The 21979-nt window shown below is 33.0% G+C and overlaps 3 protein-coding genes across 3 annotated transcripts; 2 read left to right on the forward strand and 1 right to left on the reverse strand.

The window, feature by feature from the left end:
- The first annotated feature begins 5931 nt into the window (after positions 1-5931).
- Positions 5932-9051, forward strand: LOC122589417 (protein NRT1/ PTR FAMILY 2.10-like). The gene is made up of 4 exons (XM_043761710.1): positions 5932-6154; positions 6823-7040; positions 7282-7832; positions 7942-9051. Exons 1-4 carry the CDS (start codon positions 6049-6051, stop codon positions 8840-8842), a joined length of 1776 nt encoding a protein of 591 aa, XP_043617645.1. The 5' UTR covers positions 5932-6048; the 3' UTR covers positions 8843-9051.
- Positions 9052-10304: 1253 nt separating this feature from the next.
- Positions 10305-15824, forward strand: LOC122587319 (protein NRT1/ PTR FAMILY 2.11-like). Its single transcript, XM_043759450.1, has 4 exons — positions 10305-10527; positions 10624-10841; positions 11079-11638; positions 14787-15824. The coding sequence occupies exons 1-4, from the start codon at positions 10425-10427 to the stop codon at positions 15691-15693; spliced, it is 1788 nt and encodes a 595-aa protein (XP_043615385.1). The 5' UTR covers positions 10305-10424; the 3' UTR covers positions 15694-15824.
- Positions 15825-16340: 516 nt separating this feature from the next.
- On the reverse strand, positions 16341-20925 carry LOC122589333 (dnaJ homolog subfamily B member 1-like). Its single transcript, XM_043761621.1, has 2 exons — positions 20151-20925; positions 16341-17002 (listed from the first exon to the last, which is right to left on the reverse strand). Exons 1-2 carry the CDS (start codon positions 20768-20770, stop codon positions 16561-16563), a joined length of 1062 nt encoding a protein of 353 aa, XP_043617556.1. The 5' UTR covers positions 20771-20925; the 3' UTR covers positions 16341-16560.
- Between the last annotated feature and the right edge of the window lie 1054 nt (positions 20926-21979).

A 21979-nucleotide genomic window follows, 5' to 3' on the forward strand; every position in this document is an offset into this window, starting at 1 on the left:
TCCTAAGAGTAATCATTAAAAGATGTTAAAAAGGAAAATCAAACGATAAAAGAACATTGAGCTTAAAAGCACTTTTTAGAAAAATAATGAGTAACACTTAAAAAGACTTTCTATACAAGGAGTTTATGAAGAGTGATTTAATAAGATTTTGTAATAAAAAATAAGAAAAAGATGATAAGTTTCAATTCCAGTAGGGAAATAGATAGGAATACATACATTAGCTTAAACTTTATTGACCGGGATGTCAGATTCTAAATAAGCTTTGTTTTTGAGGATATGTAGTTATGCACTTAGTAGTAAAATTATAAAAATAAACATAAAAAATATTTTTTTTTGCCATTGTATAGGAACTAAACAGGATATGCAATTGCATACCCCCTCTACAATACATGCATCTGCCACTGCTCAAGATGACGAGTTAGTTTTAATTTATTGTTACAGATTAAATGAGATTAATTTCTACGTTTATGGTTAACTCCAACTAAAAATTCGAATTTGAAACTTCTTTTGAAGTAACAATAAAATAAAATTTGTATTTAGATTAATTTTTGAATAGTCATATGCGGACAAAATATCAAGTGGTTATAGTATAAACAAGGATTTCCTAAAAATTTGGTTTACATGTGCACCAATTGAATAAATAATATATGTTCATTATTGATTTGATAGTGATCTTTACGTCTTTACTCCCCCCCAATTTAAAAACTTAAACTAATTAATAATTGCTTTTCGAAAAGAAAATTGTTATTTTCTATGAGTAATATACCTCATGGAATATAGATGGAAAATTTGTAAATGTGGGAGCGACAATAAATTAATTATCACTCTTCTTTCATAATAAGTGATCCTATCATATTATTTTATTTATAAAAAAAAACCTATCAAATGCATGTTTACAACATATTATATTATTTTTTTCGCATTTTGGTCATTATTATAAGTGAAAATAATTATGATGATTATTAGTTCATAAATTTTGGTTTGACTTGTCATAAATTGAAGTAAAATGAAAAATGAACCCAAAAGGCTTAAGCATGGGTTTAAGCAAAAAGATAACACAAAACCAATGTTTCAATTAGTCGGACTGTTTACTTGAACCAAATTAATCATGAAAAACGGAATACTTATCCGGTCCAACCAGATTGACTAAAATATTAGGAGTAATTTTTACATCATCATATTTACAAAAATATTAATTTAATTAATACACAATTACACACTCATGCATTATATTAAATTAATGAAAGATACTAATATTTAATTTTAAAAATATTAAAAATAAAATGAACAGAATTACGGATTTAATTAACGTTTAATTTATGCATATATTTTTATTTAACATAATAATTTTTTTACTAGGAACAAAACAATAGGTTTAGCCGATTATAAACAGATCCACTTATATTTAAGTTGGTCAACCAACCGGATAATTAATGATCCAACTTAGTGAGCTGGTCTATTAAAACATTTCATCAAACCACATCTTTTCTTCCTCTTACAAATATAATGATGAGATTTATGTCTTTGTAGAGAAGTAAACAGCGAAAATAAATTAACAAACCATATGTATAATCATAATTAAGAATAATCAAATATCCGATGATTCACATATATATGTCACACATGCACCCTCTTGAGTTTTTGTGTTATAGTTCACGTACTAAATTGATCTAAATTATACTCAGTTGGTATAATTAGCTGTAATTAATAGTTGGGCTAAGCAATAAAAATGATTCAGTAAGTTGTTCAGATCCAGTAAATATAATAACAGTACAAATCTGTTCTTCAAATGAATGTTATTTTTGTTTTTTTAATCTCTTCCCGTCAAATCTTATCTTTTTTTTTTGACAGGTGCACATTACAATAATGTCGAAGCACTTCCCACCATAACATGGTGAAAACCAACTCAACATTGGGTAGTCGGTTGTCTAAACTGGATCCCGCTACATCCAAACTGAGTTGGCTGCCATAGAAAAGCCCACGCGAGTACTCGCACCTAGGCAACCCACAACATCCAATAAACTGGTCTGGGTTTTAAAAGGGACCAAGAAATGCTCCTGGCAAGTCTTGAACCCCCGCCTAGGGGAAAACCAAGGTATCCTCGACCAGCTGGGCTGGCTTCATTGGATCCGTCAAATCTTATCTATTGATCGATAGATGAATAGATATTAAAAAATTATTTTGATGCCAGTGTGAACGGTTGAGATGAGGGAAAGCAAGTTCAAATCCAAAACATCTTCATATACATCGGATGTGTATGTGTATAATACGTGTTTGTATAGTATGTATACGACGACTAGTGCGCATATGCCACTTGAGCGACCTTGTCGATTTATGCTTTGACCATTGGCGAAAAATGTTACATTTGGTCCTACATGACTGATCAAAAATCTTGCTCTAATTTTAAATTCTAATAAAAACAAAGCTCATAATTATTCAGGTCCCCTGTTTTTGTGTGGTTATATGACTGTTGCGAAACTAGCTAGACACATGTGCCTTGAAAAAAATACATTATTTGCAAATTATAAAGAAATTGAAACCAACCATTGAAACAAAATGTTTTAAAAATCATTAAAAAGTTGTTCATCTATACTATATTATATGAAAAAATAACATTTTATTTATAGAATTGTTAAAATATATATAATATCTTCACTTAACACCTTTAAAATACTTTCACATATAATATTTTCTTAACATTAATGATTAAATTACACTATCGATCCTTTGTATTTTAAATATCGTCATTAACTCTTTATATCAATTACTTTTACTTATATTATCTACACCACTCGACAACGCCTTCACCACTAACTGTTGCCTCATCGTCGGTACGACCACCGCCGCATTTGCGTGGGTACCGTGCTAGTATATTGAAATATATATATATATATATATATATATATATATATATATATACGAGTAGTGAAGGGATCAAGTGAGAACCAATATATATGGTGAGAACCGTGAGAACCATTGAAAAATCATCTCTAAGGGTTTTGCCCTTAAAATTAAGGGCTACGCCCGTACCGTAACAACCGTCACCATTTTCGCCGCCCATCAAATCCATATTATTCTCATATGCGTCCAGTTATAACCCCTTTAGAACGGATGTAGGGCAACGCCCGTACAGTATTCATACGTTTTCTTAACCCGTAACTCATATGATTTTTTACAATTTTTTTTATTTATTTTGGAATTGGTTTTAATTTGTTAAAAGAAAATAAAAAACAAAAAAAGTTTCAAAAAATGAAAAATAAAAAAATCACACAAAAAGAAGAAAGATAGAGGGAAACTAATGGTTCTCACGTTTCTCTCCATATTTGTGGTTCTCACATTAACCTACCCTATACAAGTATATATATATATATATATATAAAATGTAATATGTAATTAGAGGGCGTGTTCAAGCTAGCTAGAGTAGTGCATCACTTATTGCAAAATTTTAGAAACTAAAAAGTGATTTTTAAACGTGGAAATTCAAAAAGTGTATCTACGTACGTTTGAATAGTTGAGTATATATATGTGCTAATTTTAAATAGAATAAACAAGCAAATCCAAACAACACTCCATGACTCGCAACTAGAAGGAATACAACTCATATATGAATGGTAAGTGATATTCATACCATTTATTTTAATGGATGTATCACAGTTGTGTATTACTAACTTGTACAGTTAGCTATATAATTTATACATTGTGGTACATCCATTAAAAATGATGGTACGACTATCATTTCCCTATATGAATGAATGTTTAGCTAGTCGACCGATACAAGTGTGTGCTTGACTGCTTGTCGAACGATTTCTTATTTTTAAAATACTGCCACCATAATTACACTCTCTAAAATACACTCCCAGCCTATGCAAACGTATGGCCACTGGTCAATGGGTGCCCTGTGGCTAGGGATAATGGCAATGGACGAGAAAAAAAAACCGTAACCCACGGATATCCATCCGTCATGGATGGGTAATATAAAAACCGTGTATACATAACGGATATCAATATGAACCCGTTTACGGATTGCGGATGGATAATGGATATATCATATCCGTCATGGATATATCCGTTTAGCAAATCCGTCATACCCAACTAAAGCATATTTATTATAGTTGAAAAAACTTGATAATGATGCTTTTATTGACATAACTTAATAATAATGTTTTTATTGACTCGGTGTCGTTGATCTTAGTAGTTAAAGAGATCAACTCAAGTGTTACTTGGAAGTTGGAACTTTAGTAGTTTTATTGAGTTCATTTCTTTTTTAAAAAAATCTAGTGATCGACTGACTTTTTTTCTTGGAGATTTATTGTTTTTTTCTTTTTTTTCTTGTTTTTATTAATGGCATGTGAAAATTTGTGCAATGGTTGTTCTTTGTTTAGTATGCATGTCTTTTACTGTGATGGATACTGTTAGATTTATAATGAAAAGCGTGGATCTATTTGCGAGCTTATATACCCGCGGATGATGAACATGGATTAAATATTTAATCCGTTTGCGGATAAATAAAAACCCGCATGGATGGTAATGGGAAAATGATATCCGCATCCGTTACCCGCGGGTGTCATCCCTACCTGTGGCCGTCTACGCACATTACAAGCAACTTCACAGATACGAGTAAGGCTCATGGACCAGCCTCTGGTGTCACGTTTTAGATATAGACATTCTTATTTGTAAAACTCGACCTCGGTCGAGGACTCGGCCTCGAAATCAGCTCCTCCAAGAGTCAGGTCCGACTGAATTGGACTAAACTTTGTCAACAATCAAGACTCGGGTCAACTTTGGTCAAACCCATCCGACTCGATCAAAAATCAGCCGACTCAGTCAAGACTCGGTCGACTCGGTTCAATTTTATTTTTCTTTTTACAAAATTTTTTTGATAAAATTCTAATTGGTTTAAATTTTTGTTTATGAACAATTTAGTTTTAATTTTAAAGTATTATGTAATATTCTTTAACAATTATATCTAGGTTTGAAGTCTATTACATATAATTTCAAATTTATTATTATTCTATATAAAAAGGTTAATAAAGGTTCTCCCCGATTCCGATCTAAGTTTTTAAAAACTCATGACTCTTTTACTCGTTCTTCCGATCCCACGTTAGGGTTCTCCAACGTTGTATGTGGTAGTAAGACGCAACATAGGTGAATACTATGCACAGATGAACACGGTCCTATACTCCTATATATGTGCTTTGTATCTGCTTTATATGCTGTCTCGGAAAAAAGGGAAAACCCATGACTTCCCGTCATGGGTCAGATGGTGAGAATATACATGATATATGGATGCACACAAGATAACAAATTTTATAAGCTTTACAATTATTTTTTCTTTGTACTTCCAAAAAATGTACTCGTATATAAGTTTGTCAATTTGTTTACATTTGTAATGTTTTTCTGTTTTCAGTTTTGGTTTTTCGGTTTCATATCAAGCAATTAGATCTGATTATCCAATTTTACGATTTTGTTTTCACACCCGTAGATGACATATACAAAATATCTAAGCAAGCCACTTCAACACATTAGCAAACTATTATAGCACATCGAACTAAAACGCTAAACTCATTTTGCCTCCAACCAATATACTGAAACTTTAGTTGTCCATGTCACCAAATCATCATTTACATAAAATTAAAAAAACACTATATATTAAATATACATACACACACATACTAAAAAAACGAAAAAACTAGAACAGGTCTCACAAACTAAGTTTGTATTCGGTTTGTTTAGGAGCAAATTGACAATCAAACTCACAAGTGCAATAAAAGAAAATTGATAAACCAACGGGTAAAGTGTCCAATGGAGATACGCATCTAACACCACACACGGTGTGGCAGTGTACCTCATGTAGTTGTCTCAATCCAAATATATAGGACCCACTCCTCCCAAGTTCTTCAATAAATACATGTATGTCATTCTTTCCCCTCTTATATAAGGAACTTCTGTTATGAGCCAAAAACTCACACACACGCTTATCCCACTTTTACACATAGATTTAGATATACATTATAGAAAGAAGAGAGAATTGTAAGTAGTGTGAGAATCATGGATATGAAGGAGAAAGCTGCAGGTATGGAGAATGGAGGTGAGAAAGTAGAAGTAACCAAAGAGCTTAACTACAGAGGAGTCAAAGCCATGCCTTTTATTATAGGTATATTTTTACTCATCATAGTAATTATTAACCCATACAAAGACCTTAATTATTAATTACTATCTACAGTTAACAATATCCAATTATGCCATTTGCCGGGTTTCGGAACAAAAAGCTCAAGTATACATACTCTTACTATTGGTTATTAATGCATGATGAAGTGCCTAACAGTAGGATTCTTCAAGGTTTTAATGAATTGTATTCCGTGTTTGATTAAGCTTACTAGTTTTCATCATACAATTAACATGCATAATTGCATATATATATATATATATATAGCTAGTTTGATCATTTGATGATATTTGACATTTTTCTTTAAAACGGTAAAGAAATTGTTAGTGGTGGGTTTAGAATTTAGGTATTTTCCCCTAATGTTTGATTTATGCAACTAGAACTAAATCACCAAGATTTACCGATTTGTATAATTATGCACTTGAAAGTTCTTCGATACCTTGATCCAGATATATTGCAACTAGCTTTTAGTGAACTACAGCGTTACGTTAATTAATAATATGTCTTTTTGGTGAACTTACGTCAACCATCTCTGTACGTAAGAGAGTTATTGAAGACTTTTTTATAAACACAAGTTGCTACATACCATTCAAATCTAATAATAATTCAAGTATAATTTTTGTCTGCATTTTAATTTTCCACATCATATCATGTAGGGAATGAGACATTTGAGAAGCTAGGAACGATTGGGACATCTACAAATCTACTTGTTTACCTAACCACGGTATTCAATATGAAGTCGATAACGGCTACTAATCTTATCTACGTATTCAACGGTACTTGTAACTTCGGTACCCTAGGTGGAGCTTTTCTTTCTGACACTTATTTCGGTCGGTACAAGGTCTTAGGAACGGCTTCATGTTCATCATTCCTGGTACATACCAATTCTCTTATTTTTATAATATCTAACGCCCTAAGGGTTGCACTTAATGTGCATAGAAAGTCTGTACTTTTCGTATCAAAAGTCCAAAATTTAATAATAAGTATACAATTATTCAATGAACCATAAGGGCCGCGTTTAGCAAAACTAGTTTCATATATACGCTGATTATCATATTCCAGTTTATACCAATTTATATTCATTTTATTAACTTTTTTATGTTATAATAATTCAGGGGATGCTTGTGTTAACATTAACAGCAGCAGTCACAACACTTCATCCACCTGATTGTGTAAACGCCCCATGTGTCGGACCAACACCATGGCAAATGGCTTTCTTGCTCTCTGGTTTCGTGTTTCTAATCATAGGAGCTAGTGGGATCCGACCATGTAACTTGGCTTTTGGTGCAGACCAATTCAACCCGAATACAGAATCTGGCCAAAGGGGAATCGCAAGTTTCTTCAACTGGTACTACTTCACATTCACTTTCGCTATGATGGTATCATTGACTATCATTGTCTATGTGCAAGCCAATATCAATTGGGCCATCGGGTTAGCTATCCCTACGTTCCTTATGTTCCTATCATGTGCCGTGTTCTTTGTGGGTACGAGGATTTACGTCAGGGTGTTGCCCGATGGCAGCCCTTTAACAAGTATTTTTCAAGTCCTTGTGGCCACTGTGAAGAAGAGAAAATTGAAGATTCCAGAGGAACCAACAGTTTCCCTATTTAATCGTGTCTCCTCGAAATCCATCAACTTAAAGCTTCCATACAGCACACAACTCAAGTATGTATTAAACCCTAAATCCTGAACCCTAAATAAGTCGATAATTATAAACACATTGTATAAAGAAACTATATATTTTTTTTTAACGACTTGGTTGCTATAATAACAGGTTTCTCAATAAAGCTGCGATCATATCCCCAGACGACAAAATTAACCCAGATGGAACATCAAAAAACCAATGGACACTTTGTAGTATCCAACAAATAGAAGAAGTGAAATGTGTGATCAAAACTATTCCAATTTGGTTATCTTGCATAATGTACAATGTTTCAATCAACCAAATGCAAACCTACACGGTCTTTCAAGCACTACAATCCGACCGAAGACTTAAGCCAAGCTCATTCCAGGTTCCAGCTGCATCCTACTCGGTCTTCCAAATGCTAGCCCTTACCGTATGGATCCCAATTTACGACCAAATCATAGTTCCATCTCTCCGGAAAATAACAGGCAAGAGACAAGGAATTTCACTCCTTCAAAGAATTGGAGTCGGAATAAGCATTGCCATTTTCACAATGCTTGTTGCAGCTATAATCGAAACAAAAAGAAGAGATGTAGCCCATTCCAAGCCAACACTCGGGGTTGAAAGAGGAAAGGGTGAAATTTCATCAATGTCAGCCTATTGGTTAGTGATTCAATTGTTGGTGGCCGGGCTATCAGAAGGGTTTGCCATCATTGGTTTTGTAGAGTTTTTCTATAGGGAGTTTCCTGAAAACATGAAGAGTTTCGCGGGCTCTTTCTTGTTCTGTGGGCTAGGTATGTCGAGTTACTTTAGTAATTTCTTGATAACGATCGTTCATAGAACGACTCGTGAAGGCGGGTCTAGAAACTGGTTAGCTCAAGACTTGAACGAGGCAAAGCTAGATTACTATTATTATTTATGCATGGGGTTAATGGTGTTAAACTTTTTCTACTATTTGATGGTCGCAAAATGGTATAAATACAAAGGAACCGGAGAAGAATCAGCTGACGTGGCATTAGAAGATATGTCTACCCAGAAACATATTGTTTGAATACGTTCAAACTTTGAGGGTTTTACTTAAAGATCATATTTCCTATATTTAGTGTTTATGTAGCCAGATTTGTGGATGCACGTTAGTATATATGGTGATTGGAACTTTACAATAGTTTGGATTTCGGACCGTGTATATAATATGCTATAAGCGGAATATTGGAATTCATATCTTTCAGATAATTTATTTCAACTAGCTTACAAATATCATGTGATGCATGTCATAGGTCTCAAATTAGATTAAATTTTAAGAAAATACATTAGTATCATTACTTAAGAAGTTATGATCATGTGCAATAACTGATGTTATCTGTATGCATAGTATATATGGTGTTGATCGAAATTTATCGTATCGTACCCGAATAGGCGAATAATAGCGGAAATAACACATCTGAATCGCTAGGGCCTATTCGGTTAAACAAGTTTGGGTTTAAGTTGAGATTTTTCAAATCGGGTTAACCCAAAACCATTAAAGCTAGCTAGATTGAGGCCCAAGAAGTGTTAATTAAGGCCCAAATGGTTGACGATTGAGCTTACGTGTATAAATTTAGCCAGGAAAAAAAAGTGAGAAAAAGAACCCATAACTTGTATTTTGTAAACTCACTATGTAAATGACTAATTAAAAAGTTTGATCCAAGATCAATATCTTATCAATTAACTGATATTTCAATGATTAGTATTATCTATATTTGTATTATAGTAACAATTTAAGAAGTAGCAACCCATTATTGTAAATGGTGGTTGTTTATACCTATATCACTAACAATATATATCTAAAACTATATGTAGCTAGCTAGTTTATTTGTCTTAAAATTATGATTAACATGCAATAACAATGTTGTGCATATTTAGTAACTCTCTTTTAGAAATGCTTTTCAATCATCATGTAAAAAAGTTTACTGCAAGTTAATCATAGTCATCGTCATAAAAACAATAATGGTAAAACTCCATTTTTATATACATTTTCTTTTTTAAGAAAAGGAAAGCTTAACACGATTTAATAGGAAGAAATTAATAAAACCTGAAACAGAACAATGAGATATTGACAGTCAATAATATTGTTAACTTATGAAAAGGAAGAGCTTAGCACGACTTATTTTTTGTTGAAAATTATAGCTATTCAAAATTATTATTTTTTTAAAACTCATATCTAAGTATGAACATCGATATTATTATTATTATTATTATTATTATTATTATTATTATTATTATTATTATTATTATTATTATTATTATTATTCAAGACTTTTCATATTTGTAAATGTAAAGATATTTATACATTCATACAAGTGTTATTATGATATTTTGTTGTATATTTTAAAAAGTATTAAAGAAATAAAATGTAAATGAATAACATTAATTTTTGTCCTAGTGCTAGTTAGATTTTTTATATAAAAAAAAATAGAAGGGAGTGATATTTTAACTCGGGCCCGAAAAGATAGCATGTATATAAAACAGCAAGTACTCTCACAACAAACGAACATCCAACCTACCACCTCCTTTCACATTCTTCTTCACAAGATAACTTTCAATTCATCAGCTTAATTAACTAAACTATTCAATTCAATTCCAACAACTTAACAATGGAGAAAGACAAAGCTGCCCAAATGGTACCTAAAGAAGAAGAAGAAGAAGACGAGCCCGAAATCAACTACAGAGGAGTCAAAGCTATGCCTTTCATCATAGGTAATTTCTGTAAACATACATATATGAAGTTGAATTTCACATGGTTACAATAAAATTGAGCTAACATATATTTTTGCTGGAAACTTAATTTGTCAGGAAATGAGACATTTGAGAAGCTAGGAGCAATTGGAACGTTATCGAATTTGTTAGTCTACTTAACGACTGTGTTTAATATGAAAAGCATCACTGCCACAACTCTTCTTAATGTCTTCAATGGCACCACCAATTTCTCAACCCTGCTTGGTGCCTTCTTGTGTGATACTTATTTCGGTCGTTACAAAACATTAGGCTTTGCTTCCATTGCATCTTTCTTGGTAATTTGCACCTCTTATATTCTTCTTATCTTTGTTACTTGCAAAACTACTATATATGTAATGGTTTAACTTTTATGAAAAGCAGACTATGAAAAAGACATCATTAATCACATTTTTTAACGATGTACGTCTTTCTTATTTGTAGTCTGCTAGCTTTTCAAATAAATAAAAACTACACTCTTTTGATTTGTTTTCTTGAATTTTATTGAAATGATGGTTTTATGTTCGACTTTTTAGGGATTGCTGCTAATTAACTTAACCGCGGTATTTAAAGCACTCCATCCGCCCCAATGTGCATCAAAGAAAGGTAGTACGTGCGTGAGTGCCACACCTTTTCAATGGCTATTTCTGCTAGCTGGATTCGCGTTAATGATAGTGGGAGCAGCGGGTATTAGGCCGTGTAACCTAGCTTTCGGTGCTGATCAATTTAATCCACACACAGAATCCGGAAAAAGAGGGATAAACAGTTTCTTCAACTGGTATTTTTTCACTCTAACATTCGCCCAAGTGGTTTCGGTTACTCTTGTAGTTTACGTTCAATCCGACGTGAGCTGGTCCATCGGGCTAGCCATCCCGGCTATCTTCATGTTGTTTTCGTGTTTCTTGTTTTTTGGTGGTACAAAAATATATGTGAAAGTAAAACCGGAAGGAAGTCCATTCACAAGTATGTTGAGGGTGTTGGTTGTTGCGGTAAAAAAGAGAGGGTTAAAACTACCACATGAAACACAAAGATCACTTTACAATTATACACCACCGAAATCAATTAATTCAGCTCTACCTTACTCGACTCAATTCAGGTAACATATATAATGTTTTACTTTACCTACTGATCGATCATTTATTTTGCATCATACAAAGTATTCTTTATTACGAGTATATTTTATACATATATGTCCTGAATGAAAGCATGACTATCGAACATTAAATTCTCACACAATTCAACATGCATAATAGAACTAAATATAGAAGTCAATTCACCTTTTTCATTTGTTTCCTAGAAGTCTAGCTAGTACAATAATTTGTTCACATTATTTTATTGTGGAGATATTATACGAGTAAATGAAGGATTGTGGAACATGTGTATCTTAATTCTTAAAGCAGCATCAAATAACTTTTTCTTTTCAAAATAAAAAATATCAACATTTTATTGAAAAGATAGCAAATTATAGACTATATATTGATCCACATAAACACTACACAAGACTCATTCACGTTTTAAACCCCGGTGTATGAGTAAAAGCCCTGATCATATACCTCCAAACTGATCATCGGACTATTGTCCGTTGGTCTAGCTAGCCTCGTTGGAAAAAAAAAAAAAAGTATCAACATTATTCTTAAAATATATTTATACATTTTGATGTAATTTTCCAAAAGAATATTATATACATTAATTGCATCTTAAACCATATACAAGATAATCCACGTAAACAAATATTATGAGTTAAGTTTCAAGATCTCTTTGTAGTATTCTATCAAGATAAAATAAAAACCGTTACCGACAACTATATTAAATTAAAAAAAGTATTACGAGTACAAGATTATATAAAATAACAAACTATTTGTTTTATAAGAAAATTCTCTGACATGATATATATGCAATCAAATATGAATAATGGAAATGGGATGGTGGACATATGTCAGACAGCATTTGCAAGAAATAAGCTGATAAATGAGAAATTCATTATTAAAAGTTTGAAAGAAGTCGTATTCGGAATAGATGGATACATAACAATTTGTTGCCTACCATAAGTGATAAATTTTGTTTTCTAATAATTGTAATAATATAATAAAGTTTGCTTTTCATGTATCAACTTATTATTTCAGTTCAAAAAAAAAACTTATTAATTAATTTCTCTAATAATCAAACGACGTAAAGTGTGTCGATCAACAACTGAATGGCAAACTTCCATTTGAACAAATATGCCTCTTTTGGGTCTTTGATTTGCCATTAGAATGGGTATAACGTAACTTGTTTCGAACTATAACTTTGATAAGTTAATATTTAGCTAACTCGGGGTATTTGGAAACTACGTTTTAGATCGATTATTTGATAATTATGTTTACATAACGTAAGTAACAAAAAAACGAGTGACCGAAAAGTAGTAATTATAAATTTTGAAAAAATAGACTTGTGACATGCATTTTCAAAATGCAAAATTTATATGAGACTCACGTTATTGTCATATCTCAAATCCGTCGACACACATTTCCATAGAGTGGCCCACAACAGTAATTGAAACAAAATCAAAACTCACAAATCTTTTGTCTCATAAGATAATAATGGGATGTGAATATGTGAATGGTTATATCACGTTGCGAATTTACTTACTTAGAACGCTATTTGTACGTAAAAATTTAAAACAAACAGTAAGTGAAATTTGAAACCTCAAAAGTCAAAAACCTGGCTACCTTATGCCTTCATCCTTGTTTGGTCCCCCATTCGTCCCTCCTTGTACCCATTCATCCCCCAATGACGAGTTGTTTAACCTTTTTTTTTTTTTTTTCTTTTTAATTTGTGAATGTATAATAAAATAAATAGTGAGTCCAAGACTAGTCCTAAGTATAAGGTTAGTTTTATGGTTTTTTTGCTGATGTGGCGCTGATTAGGACTAATCCTCTGGAGGATGAGTCCAGGCATAAGGCACCTCCTAATTAACGCCTTAATATTCCACCTGTTTTCGGATCAATTAATCTATGGGCAACAAGTATATACGTACAGTATAACCACACATATCATTCAATCATTTAAGCCTTTTTGGGTATTTAGCATACCATTTTTGATGTGGACATTCAATATATATCTTCGCGACAACTCACTTTTAGTCTTTTTATATTAAAAAAAAAAAAAAAAAAAAAGGTTATATTTTCGTACGTAGTTTACGTGCTTTTAGTAATGCTAGTAAATCCTACCTTTGCATTAACTAACACATTTCATTTTCTACTTTGTGTAAAGTGGGATTTGGGGCATATGATAAATGTCGGAATTGGCCAACAAGTGTTGGTTAATAAATACTTTTTGAGTTTTAGGTAAGAAGAACAGATGGGTAACTTAAAGTTTGTGTTCACATATCCATTACGCGACATCAATAGTTATTGCTGGTACCTACTACTCTACACTTATGGACCATTTCTTTTGATATCAAAATTTCAATTTAAAAGACAAAATCCTAGTTCACACATGATATGTGATATAACACTTTAGTAGAAGACTAGAATATTATGCAAGGTCCATGAATAAGTGACCTTAGTCTCTTTTCAATTATTGGAAAATCTTAAAAGCTCTCCACATGCCACGTCAAAAGTCAAACTTCAATCACACACCCACCTTTGACTAAAGTTGATAACCTAAGTTATATTATTATTGTTGTCTAAAAGGTACCCAATTCAAAAACAAACTCTTCAGTTAATAATTCATGACTATATTGTACAATAAATATGATGATTGGGGGTATACAGAAAAAGATTTGATCCGTTTATGTGTTAGGTAGGGTTCGAACGTTTGTTCGTGATTAGTTAGTTGATACATTCATTTGTATTATTTAAGTTATTTTAACACATTTGATATCAATTTAATCATTTTATAAAACATTAATTGTTATCATAGTTAACTGATATTATAATTTGAAGTAATGAATAGTGTTTGTATCACAAAGTTTTCCATTATTTGGAGATGGCTTAGGAGCGTGCAGCAACCATAGCTTTAGGGATACCTTCAAAATTGAAATTTTATCATGAATTTTTAAAAGTTTCCTATCAGTTTTAAATTTTGCTTCTTTTTTTTTTAACTTTTCTCTCATGAATTTTTTAATTTTGCCCATTTTAAATCTTAACCTGGTACCGGCATGGATTTTATGTCATCATTAACGACATGTGTAAGAGAATTTTCCAATTAATTAGGAAAGTATAACGGATGATTGATAATCGCAAAATCATTTTTTGTTTCAGATTTCTTAACAAAGCGGCGATCATAACGCCCGAAGACAAAATCAACCCAGACGGATCAGCATGCTATCCGTGGAAGCTATGCAGCATCCAACAAATAGAAGAATTGAAATGTGTAATAAAAGTATTACCCGTATGGGCTGCAGCCATCATATACTCAATAGCCATGACCCAACAAACCCAATATGTTGTGTTTCAAGCCCTTCAGTCCAACAGACATGTTTTCAACTTCCGAATCCCAGCTGCTTCATACACTGTCTTCACCATGATCACTTTAGTCATCTTCGTGCCAATATACGACCGTCTCATCGTTCCTCAGCTTCGTCGCATAACTGGCAAAGAAGGCGGTATCTCACTTCTCCAAAGAATCGGGTTTGGGATATCTTTAACAGTTGTAGCTTCACTTGTTTCGGCTTTAGTGGAAGAAAAAAGGAGACATCTTGCTGTTACAAAACCGACATTAGGATTTGAACCACATAGAGGCGATATTTCATCAATGTCTGCATTATGGCTAGTTCCACAACTATCATTAGCTGGGTTTGCCGAGTCGTTTACTTCTATAGGTTTAGTTGAGTTTTACTACAAACAGTTTCCCGAGAACATGAGAAGTGTTGCTGGTGCATTTTTCTTTTGCGGGATGGCAGCATCGAGTTATTTGAATAGTTTTTTGATAACGGTTATTCATATGACGACAAAAGGGGCACCCACTGGGAACTGGTTGCCTGAGGATCTTAACAAGGGTAGACTGGACTACTTTTACTTCTTGATAACTGCTATGGGGCTTGGGAATTTATGTTACTTTTTGATAATTTCAAGGTGGTATAGGTACAAAACTAGCGACGCCTCTGTACATGGTGATGGTGGTGCCATGGTCGAGATGGAGAAGAAATCTGCTAAATCTCAAGTTTGAACTGTAAAACAGAACGTTTATATATAGAAAATGAGATTGCTAGAGTGGTATAGATTATCTAGTGGCAGGTATAATTGTATTCAAATTAAGTTGCATATTTATACTTCTGTAATTCATGTCTGTTGTTTTAACTCTCAAGTCAATGGCTCTATTTATCCAACTTTGTACAAGAACATCCTATTGTTCTGATGTCAGTTTGATTGTCTTTACTCTATATCAATTACAAAAAGTAGAAAAGGAGGTTTATGAGTCGTAGTTGCACCGATAAATCACACCTACATATCAACTAAGGCTTGAATCAGCATGCGTATTAGATTACGGCCATCGTTTCCATAACATCTCTTGTTCGATATTCTATATGGTTCATGCAGAACACTCTCACACGGTCAGAACAAAATTAGGGCCTTTAACAAACAAGCACAGGCCTAAAAGTTGCAAGCAAAGAATCTACAAAAGATAAGCGCTTGCAGAACCGGCTTCTTCAGAAGTAACAAAGCTTGTACAAAAATGTAAAAGTGATCCAATTTCTAAATAAATTGAGCTTCTAGTACTGATCCTGTTCAAGTTAATGTATTCAACTCCGTTAAGATAACTCCAAAAACCAAGCAAGTTACAAAATAAGTACCAATCAACAACAAATGACAATGTAAAACCAAAGGAACAAGTTATTTCATTTATCTAATGCGAGTTACTCGCCAACAATATGTGCCCATTCTCATTAGTCTAGACTAACTGAATCCAACACCCACTAAAATACCAGAATCCATGCTCCAAACTGAATCATATACACCATTAACATGGATTTTCTTCAAAAACCTTACTTCAACTTTTAAACTTTTAATAAAATAAATAAGAATAATTAAGCTATCAGCTTCCACCCAAAACTCTCTTCAAATCAGACTTCTGTTCAGATGTAAGCCTTGACGGGTACCGCACATCAAACTTGATTCTGAGATTCCCTTTCTTCCTAGGCTCTTTTGATAATGGCATTCCTTCATTAGGAACAGTTAGCTCATACCCCGGTTTCACCATTTCGACCACTGAGATCGCGAGATTTCTTCCATCAAGGGTTGTGATTTCAAGAGTCTTCCCTGTGAGAGCCTCCACAAGTGATATTTCTTGATTCATCAATAAGTCATTACCATCCCTTGTGTAAACATCATGCGGCTTCTCATCAATTACAAATATGAGGTCTGCTGCTATGACACCAGGTTCTTGGTTACCCTTCTCGGGAAAGGTAATTTTTGTGCCCTTCTTCCAACCAGGTCTTATCTCAATTGTTAAGATCTCCTCCACAGTCCGAACCTTACTGTGTTAAAAAAAAACAAAAAAAAAAACAAAGACAACTAGGTAAAAATAAAGAGAAGGGATGCTGCACTCTCTGCACTTCGGAGCATAAAGAACATAAATATGTAAAACTAAGCCAAAAGGCCAGTCATTCAACGTATGAATTGTACAAGAAATTAGACACATAAAGAAAAACACATGTATACAGACTGGTGAGATAAGACTCCAAATCATAGCAGGTCTTACCATTGATTTGTAGATTTTTTACTATAAAGAGTTAGAGATGTAAAGAGACCACTATCAAACCCTTGCATAAAAATGGACTTAAATTCTCTGAACCAGCAGATCATGCATTATTTCTTACACGTGAGAACCTAAAATGTTCTCTACCTAAATTAATGGGCACTAACGCTTTCTACCTAAATTATGTGGCTGTACTGCTAATAACACGGACTCCTGGAGCATACTTATCGTAACAGTGCTCTATCCATTTTCCTGATGTAGAAGAAACGAATAAAGAATAGTGGCAAGATGATGGCAGGATTACAAGAGGTATTCATAGGAGAAGATATCTATGAAGCCAATCTAGAGAAAACATAACCGCAAGAGTGTCGGCAATATAATTTGGTTTAAAGCTCAATGTGAGATGCAGTCTCAGAATCAGCAAAAAAGCGATAGTACAACCAGATATACAGGCATATCCCTTTACAATAATACAGCAAGTGGAACCAAAGTACCAATTCAAGGTGGTAACAGAGCACAAGCTCCTGTTGATAAGAGAGAAGATGAACGATATATGACAACAGAGCTTTTCAAGAAACTTAATCAAAATCAATGAAAATTATTTCATATAGTGATTGATTTTTACAAAATTGCTGACTAATATCAATATTATCCATGGGTTATATTTCGAGTTACAAAATCCTAATAACAAAATTCAGATTGTGAATAATTCATATTTGGAAAACAGAACCAATAAACTAAGAACCATAGTGAAGAGGCATAAGAGTGGCGTTAACTCAAAAGTCCACAAGGTTTGGAAAGGTTTCCAAATGTTAGTTTGTAAAAGCATCTTGTAGTATAACTTTCATCCAGAGATATGTCACAAATTATGTGGATAATTAAGGATCTGCAGATATATAGCGAAAGTAACTAAAGTGTGCGAAGTTGCTAGATGTGTTGATCACACTTCAAGCACTATTATTGAAGCTTAAATGCATGTACTTTCCAAATCAAGTTCATTGAATTGATTGTAATGTCCATGTAATGTTATTTTGATTAGTCTGTTTTGCTACAAGCTAAAGTTTAGGGAAATAGATTTATGAGCAAAGTATGTTGTTGCAATGTGGCCAGATATGCTTGCATATTAATGATAAATAAACCATGGTCCATGGCCAACCGCCAACATTCTTATGCTAACACCAGTTTGTGCTAACGTGATGTATTTTGCAAAAAGAGAAAGCATGATACATTCTTAGAATATCTATATTAATATATTCACTTGTCTTGATCAAATAATCTATAAAGCAAACATATAATAGTTTTTCTCAAAGTTTCAAAAAATGGCAAAGGTACATTTATTCGAGACAATTACACATGATTCTTACATACTACACTACAAAAATGGCAACAAAAAAATTAAAATTAATCCGAAAAGACATTCATATGTTGAAACTTTAAAGGTAACAACTTGATATCTTGCATATACTTATAAATTAGATAGTGACGTATTTATATAGAAAAGAAATTAACTCGTGTCTAGAAATTACCTTGAGATTGAAAATACTACAGTTATAACTAGATCTTACAATCTTGCTTGCTATTATACTACAAGGCGTCTCTATCCTATAACTCTATAAGCCATAAATTAATCCATATGTCCCCTCCCACCCAAGGTATTAACTTGAATTACCGTCATATTGCATTTCATGCAGATTAACTACATCCCATAATATCCTTCAGAATTGATATGATCCAAGCAGTTCTACTTTCTAATATGTTACTGGAAGTTGTTGAGTTGGCTAGTTGTGTTCATTGTAAATTTCTTTTGCCACAATCGTAGATATGGGGTAACGGTGAATTTAAGAAGAATAAACGAGAAGATATACATGTTAAGAGTATCAACACTCAACAGTACTATTATACTTACCACTTTACCAGGTCTCTATGTGGTAACTTGTGAGAATCAGTAATTTAAAAATATAATGGATTGCGATCTCCTTCCAATCTCCTCACACCCTATGTTAGGACTTGTGACATATAGAAGATAGGGCAATTCAGATACTAAATATATCCCTTTTGTGTCACACTACTTAGTTCCCTTTCATCCTTGGAAAATTATTCCATAAAGTTTCAATCTTTTGTTAGAACTTTGACAACTGACAAGTTATCTACTTGTGCTTATTCAAGTTTGCTTCTAATTGGCTACATTAAACCTTTAAGGCGATCACTCCGCCAGTCCGCTGTCCGCCTATCATTCCACGAAGGCTAATTCTCTAAAAACTTCCAATTCAAAATTTTCGTGAAACAAGGAACTGAAGTCAAAAGCTTAGCAAAGTTTGTTACTTTAGTTTATAGAAGGTCCTGGCTTTGCATCTAGACAAAATGGACACAAAGGAGAAGATTTTTTGTTACCAAATACTTCCTAAAACAATAAAATTTAAGGTATACTCACATAGCTCAAACTTAAACATCATCGCATATCACTTTTATAAATACTTTTTAAAAAACATAAATTTGTATTTACATATATATATATATAATCCGGAAGTAACCAATTCCTGGAACGTGGAAAGCAGTAACAAAGAACAACTAAATACGTGTAAAGAAAAGACATTCAAGAGGCAGATAGGATAAACAATCTACAATTGTCGATCTCCTAAATCTTACTTCTAATTCATATCAAAAGGATGCCTAATGTCTTGAGAGAGTCCAATATATAAAAGGCAACAAGAAGTTTGTATTGATTTAGGAACAAAGTCTTAGTCTTTCAAGCTTTCCTAATATTAGCTCAACCCCGAATCACTTAAGTTGGTACTAATACGATACAATAATGCAATGGACCATCATACATCCTACTCATTTACACACCTACCTATCAATCATACATCACATTTTCTCACAATTACACATTAAACACCTCAAAAATGATCACGAAAACAAAAACGTACCCGAAAGAATCAAGAACGGTCCTAGAAATCTTCATCTTTTTCTTGGCACCTTTATAGAGATCAGCCAAACTACACGCCAACGGATTCTCAACAGCCGGCGCCTTCCTACTCGACGAAGCACCCTCCCCTGAACCCGAACCCGCCCCATTATTCACATTATTCCTAAAATGCCCTTCCTTAAACTTCCTCCCGGACCCACCACCCCCACCCCCATCAGACCCACCAAACAATTCCTCATATATATCCTCAGCATCCCTCGGATTAAACCTATAATTAGGGTTTGGATGTTGCTGCTGCTGTTGCTGATGATAATTACTACTACTATTATTAAAGTGATGATGGTAATACCCACGGCCGGAAGATGACGGCGGCGGCGGCGGGACTTGGCCGGACTTCAAGGCTTCTTCACCATAAAGATCATAGATCTGACGTTTTTGTGGGTCGCTAAGAACATCATAAGCTTCAGAGATTTGTTTGAACTTAGATTCTGCTTCTGTCTTGTTACTGTTGTGGTTTTTGTCGGGGTGCCAGATCATTGCGAGACGACGGTAGGCTTTTTTTAAGTCTTCATCGGTTGCGTTACGATTCACTTTAAGTATGTTGTAGTAATCTATACCCATTTTTTAAATATGGTGGTGGTGGTGGCGGTGGCGCGTGGAGGGTTTGGAAGATGATAATGGTGGCCGGAAAAAAGGGGGGGTTTATTGGACAAGGAGAAAACGTGTAGGTGTGTATGAAAGAAGAAGAAACGGCTATTGTGTCACACATTCTAACGTGGGTCCCTTGTATTGCTTATGAGTTATAACTTATGACACATTAAAAAAGAAAAAAAATATATGTTGCTAAAATCATGAAATAAAACAAAAACATGTTTCATCTTTACAACCCCATAAAAATCACATGTTTGAATATAAAATATCTCTCCATGAAAATCATAGTAAAAGATTGAAAGCATGTTGCTAAAAGCATACTAGTTAACCCCTGTAAAAAAGTAAATACAATTCGATATCATCTTATTATTGTTTTTGTTTATTTTATGAAATATTAAATGAACACGATGCGACAACAATGCTGACAGCTACAAGACGTAGTGTTGGTTACGACGATGGCGAATAGCCAAATACTGTATGCTATTATTGTAAGAAGAGCAGTGTATTTATTTTTAAAATAATGTATAGATGTTATAAGTTAGTTTTATTAAAGGTATATTTTGTATTAAATTAATTCATAGATAATGTTAGTTGTATTTGTAAGAATGTTTTGTTTATTTAAAAAGTAGAAAATTTTTTAAATGGAAAAAGGTTTGCTTTAATAAGGAGTATTGGTATTAAATGTTAAAAAATCAAGCATACATCATTTTAATTTAGTTTATATTAAAGTAGCTAATAAATGTACAATAATTATTAGCCATCTACAACAAAAATATATATATTTTATTACACGGTTTATATTCTTATGGATGGTTAATAATTATTGTAGATATCTCATCTTTTGAACAAGAAGATTCCTATATAAGTCCTCGAGAAATAATGTTAGAGAAGCAATAGATCTCGAGCCTCATACTATATCATCAAATTTTGTTATATCCTACCGATTTTGTTTGTATAGACTTATAATATCATATGTTTGAAAATTGGTCATCGACAATAGAAAGGAGACGATCGATTCAAGTATTTTTTTAATGGTTTTTTTTTAGTCATTAAGTGCTGATTATATTATTAAATGATTGAATATATAAATAATATTTTTATACATTAAATAAAAAATAGATAAATATCAGTTATTTTTGTTTATTAAGTTAAAAAAATATTGACCAAATATATTAAAAT

Source organism: Erigeron canadensis, chromosome 2 (assembly GCF_010389155.1).
Source record: "Erigeron canadensis isolate Cc75 chromosome 2, C_canadensis_v1, whole genome shotgun sequence".
NCBI lineage: Eukaryota > Viridiplantae > Streptophyta > Magnoliopsida > Asterales > Asteraceae > Erigeron > Erigeron canadensis.

Excerpts from the sequence above, each read along its gene's own strand:
- LOC122589417 (XM_043761710.1), top strand. The coding sequence starts at position 6,049 with ATGGATATGAAGGAGAAAGCTGCAGGTATGGAGAATGGAGGTGAGAAA. Across the intron at positions 6,155-6,822 it reads AGCCATGCCTTTTATTATAG|GGAATGAGACATTTGAGAAG; the intron begins GTATATTTTTAC and ends CATATCATGTAG. Across the intron at positions 7,833-7,941 it reads CCATACAGCACACAACTCAA|GTTTCTCAATAAAGCTGCGA; the intron begins GTATGTATTAAA and ends CTATAATAACAG.
- LOC122589333 (XM_043761621.1), bottom strand. The coding sequence starts at position 20,770 with ATGGGTATAGATTACTACAACATACTTAAAGTGAATCGTAACGCAACC. Across the intron at positions 17,003-20,150 it reads ACCGTTCTTGATTCTTTCGG|TAAGGTTCGGACTGTGGAGG; the intron begins GTACGTTTTTGT and ends TTTTTAACACAG.
- LOC122587319 (XM_043759450.1), top strand. The coding sequence starts at position 10,425 with ATGGAGAAAGACAAAGCTGCCCAAATGGTACCTAAAGAAGAAGAAGAA. Across the intron at positions 10,528-10,623 it reads AGCTATGCCTTTCATCATAG|GAAATGAGACATTTGAGAAG; the intron begins GTAATTTCTGTA and ends TTAATTTGTCAG. Across the intron at positions 11,639-14,786 it reads CCTTACTCGACTCAATTCAG|ATTTCTTAACAAAGCGGCGA; the intron begins GTAACATATATA and ends TTTTTGTTTCAG.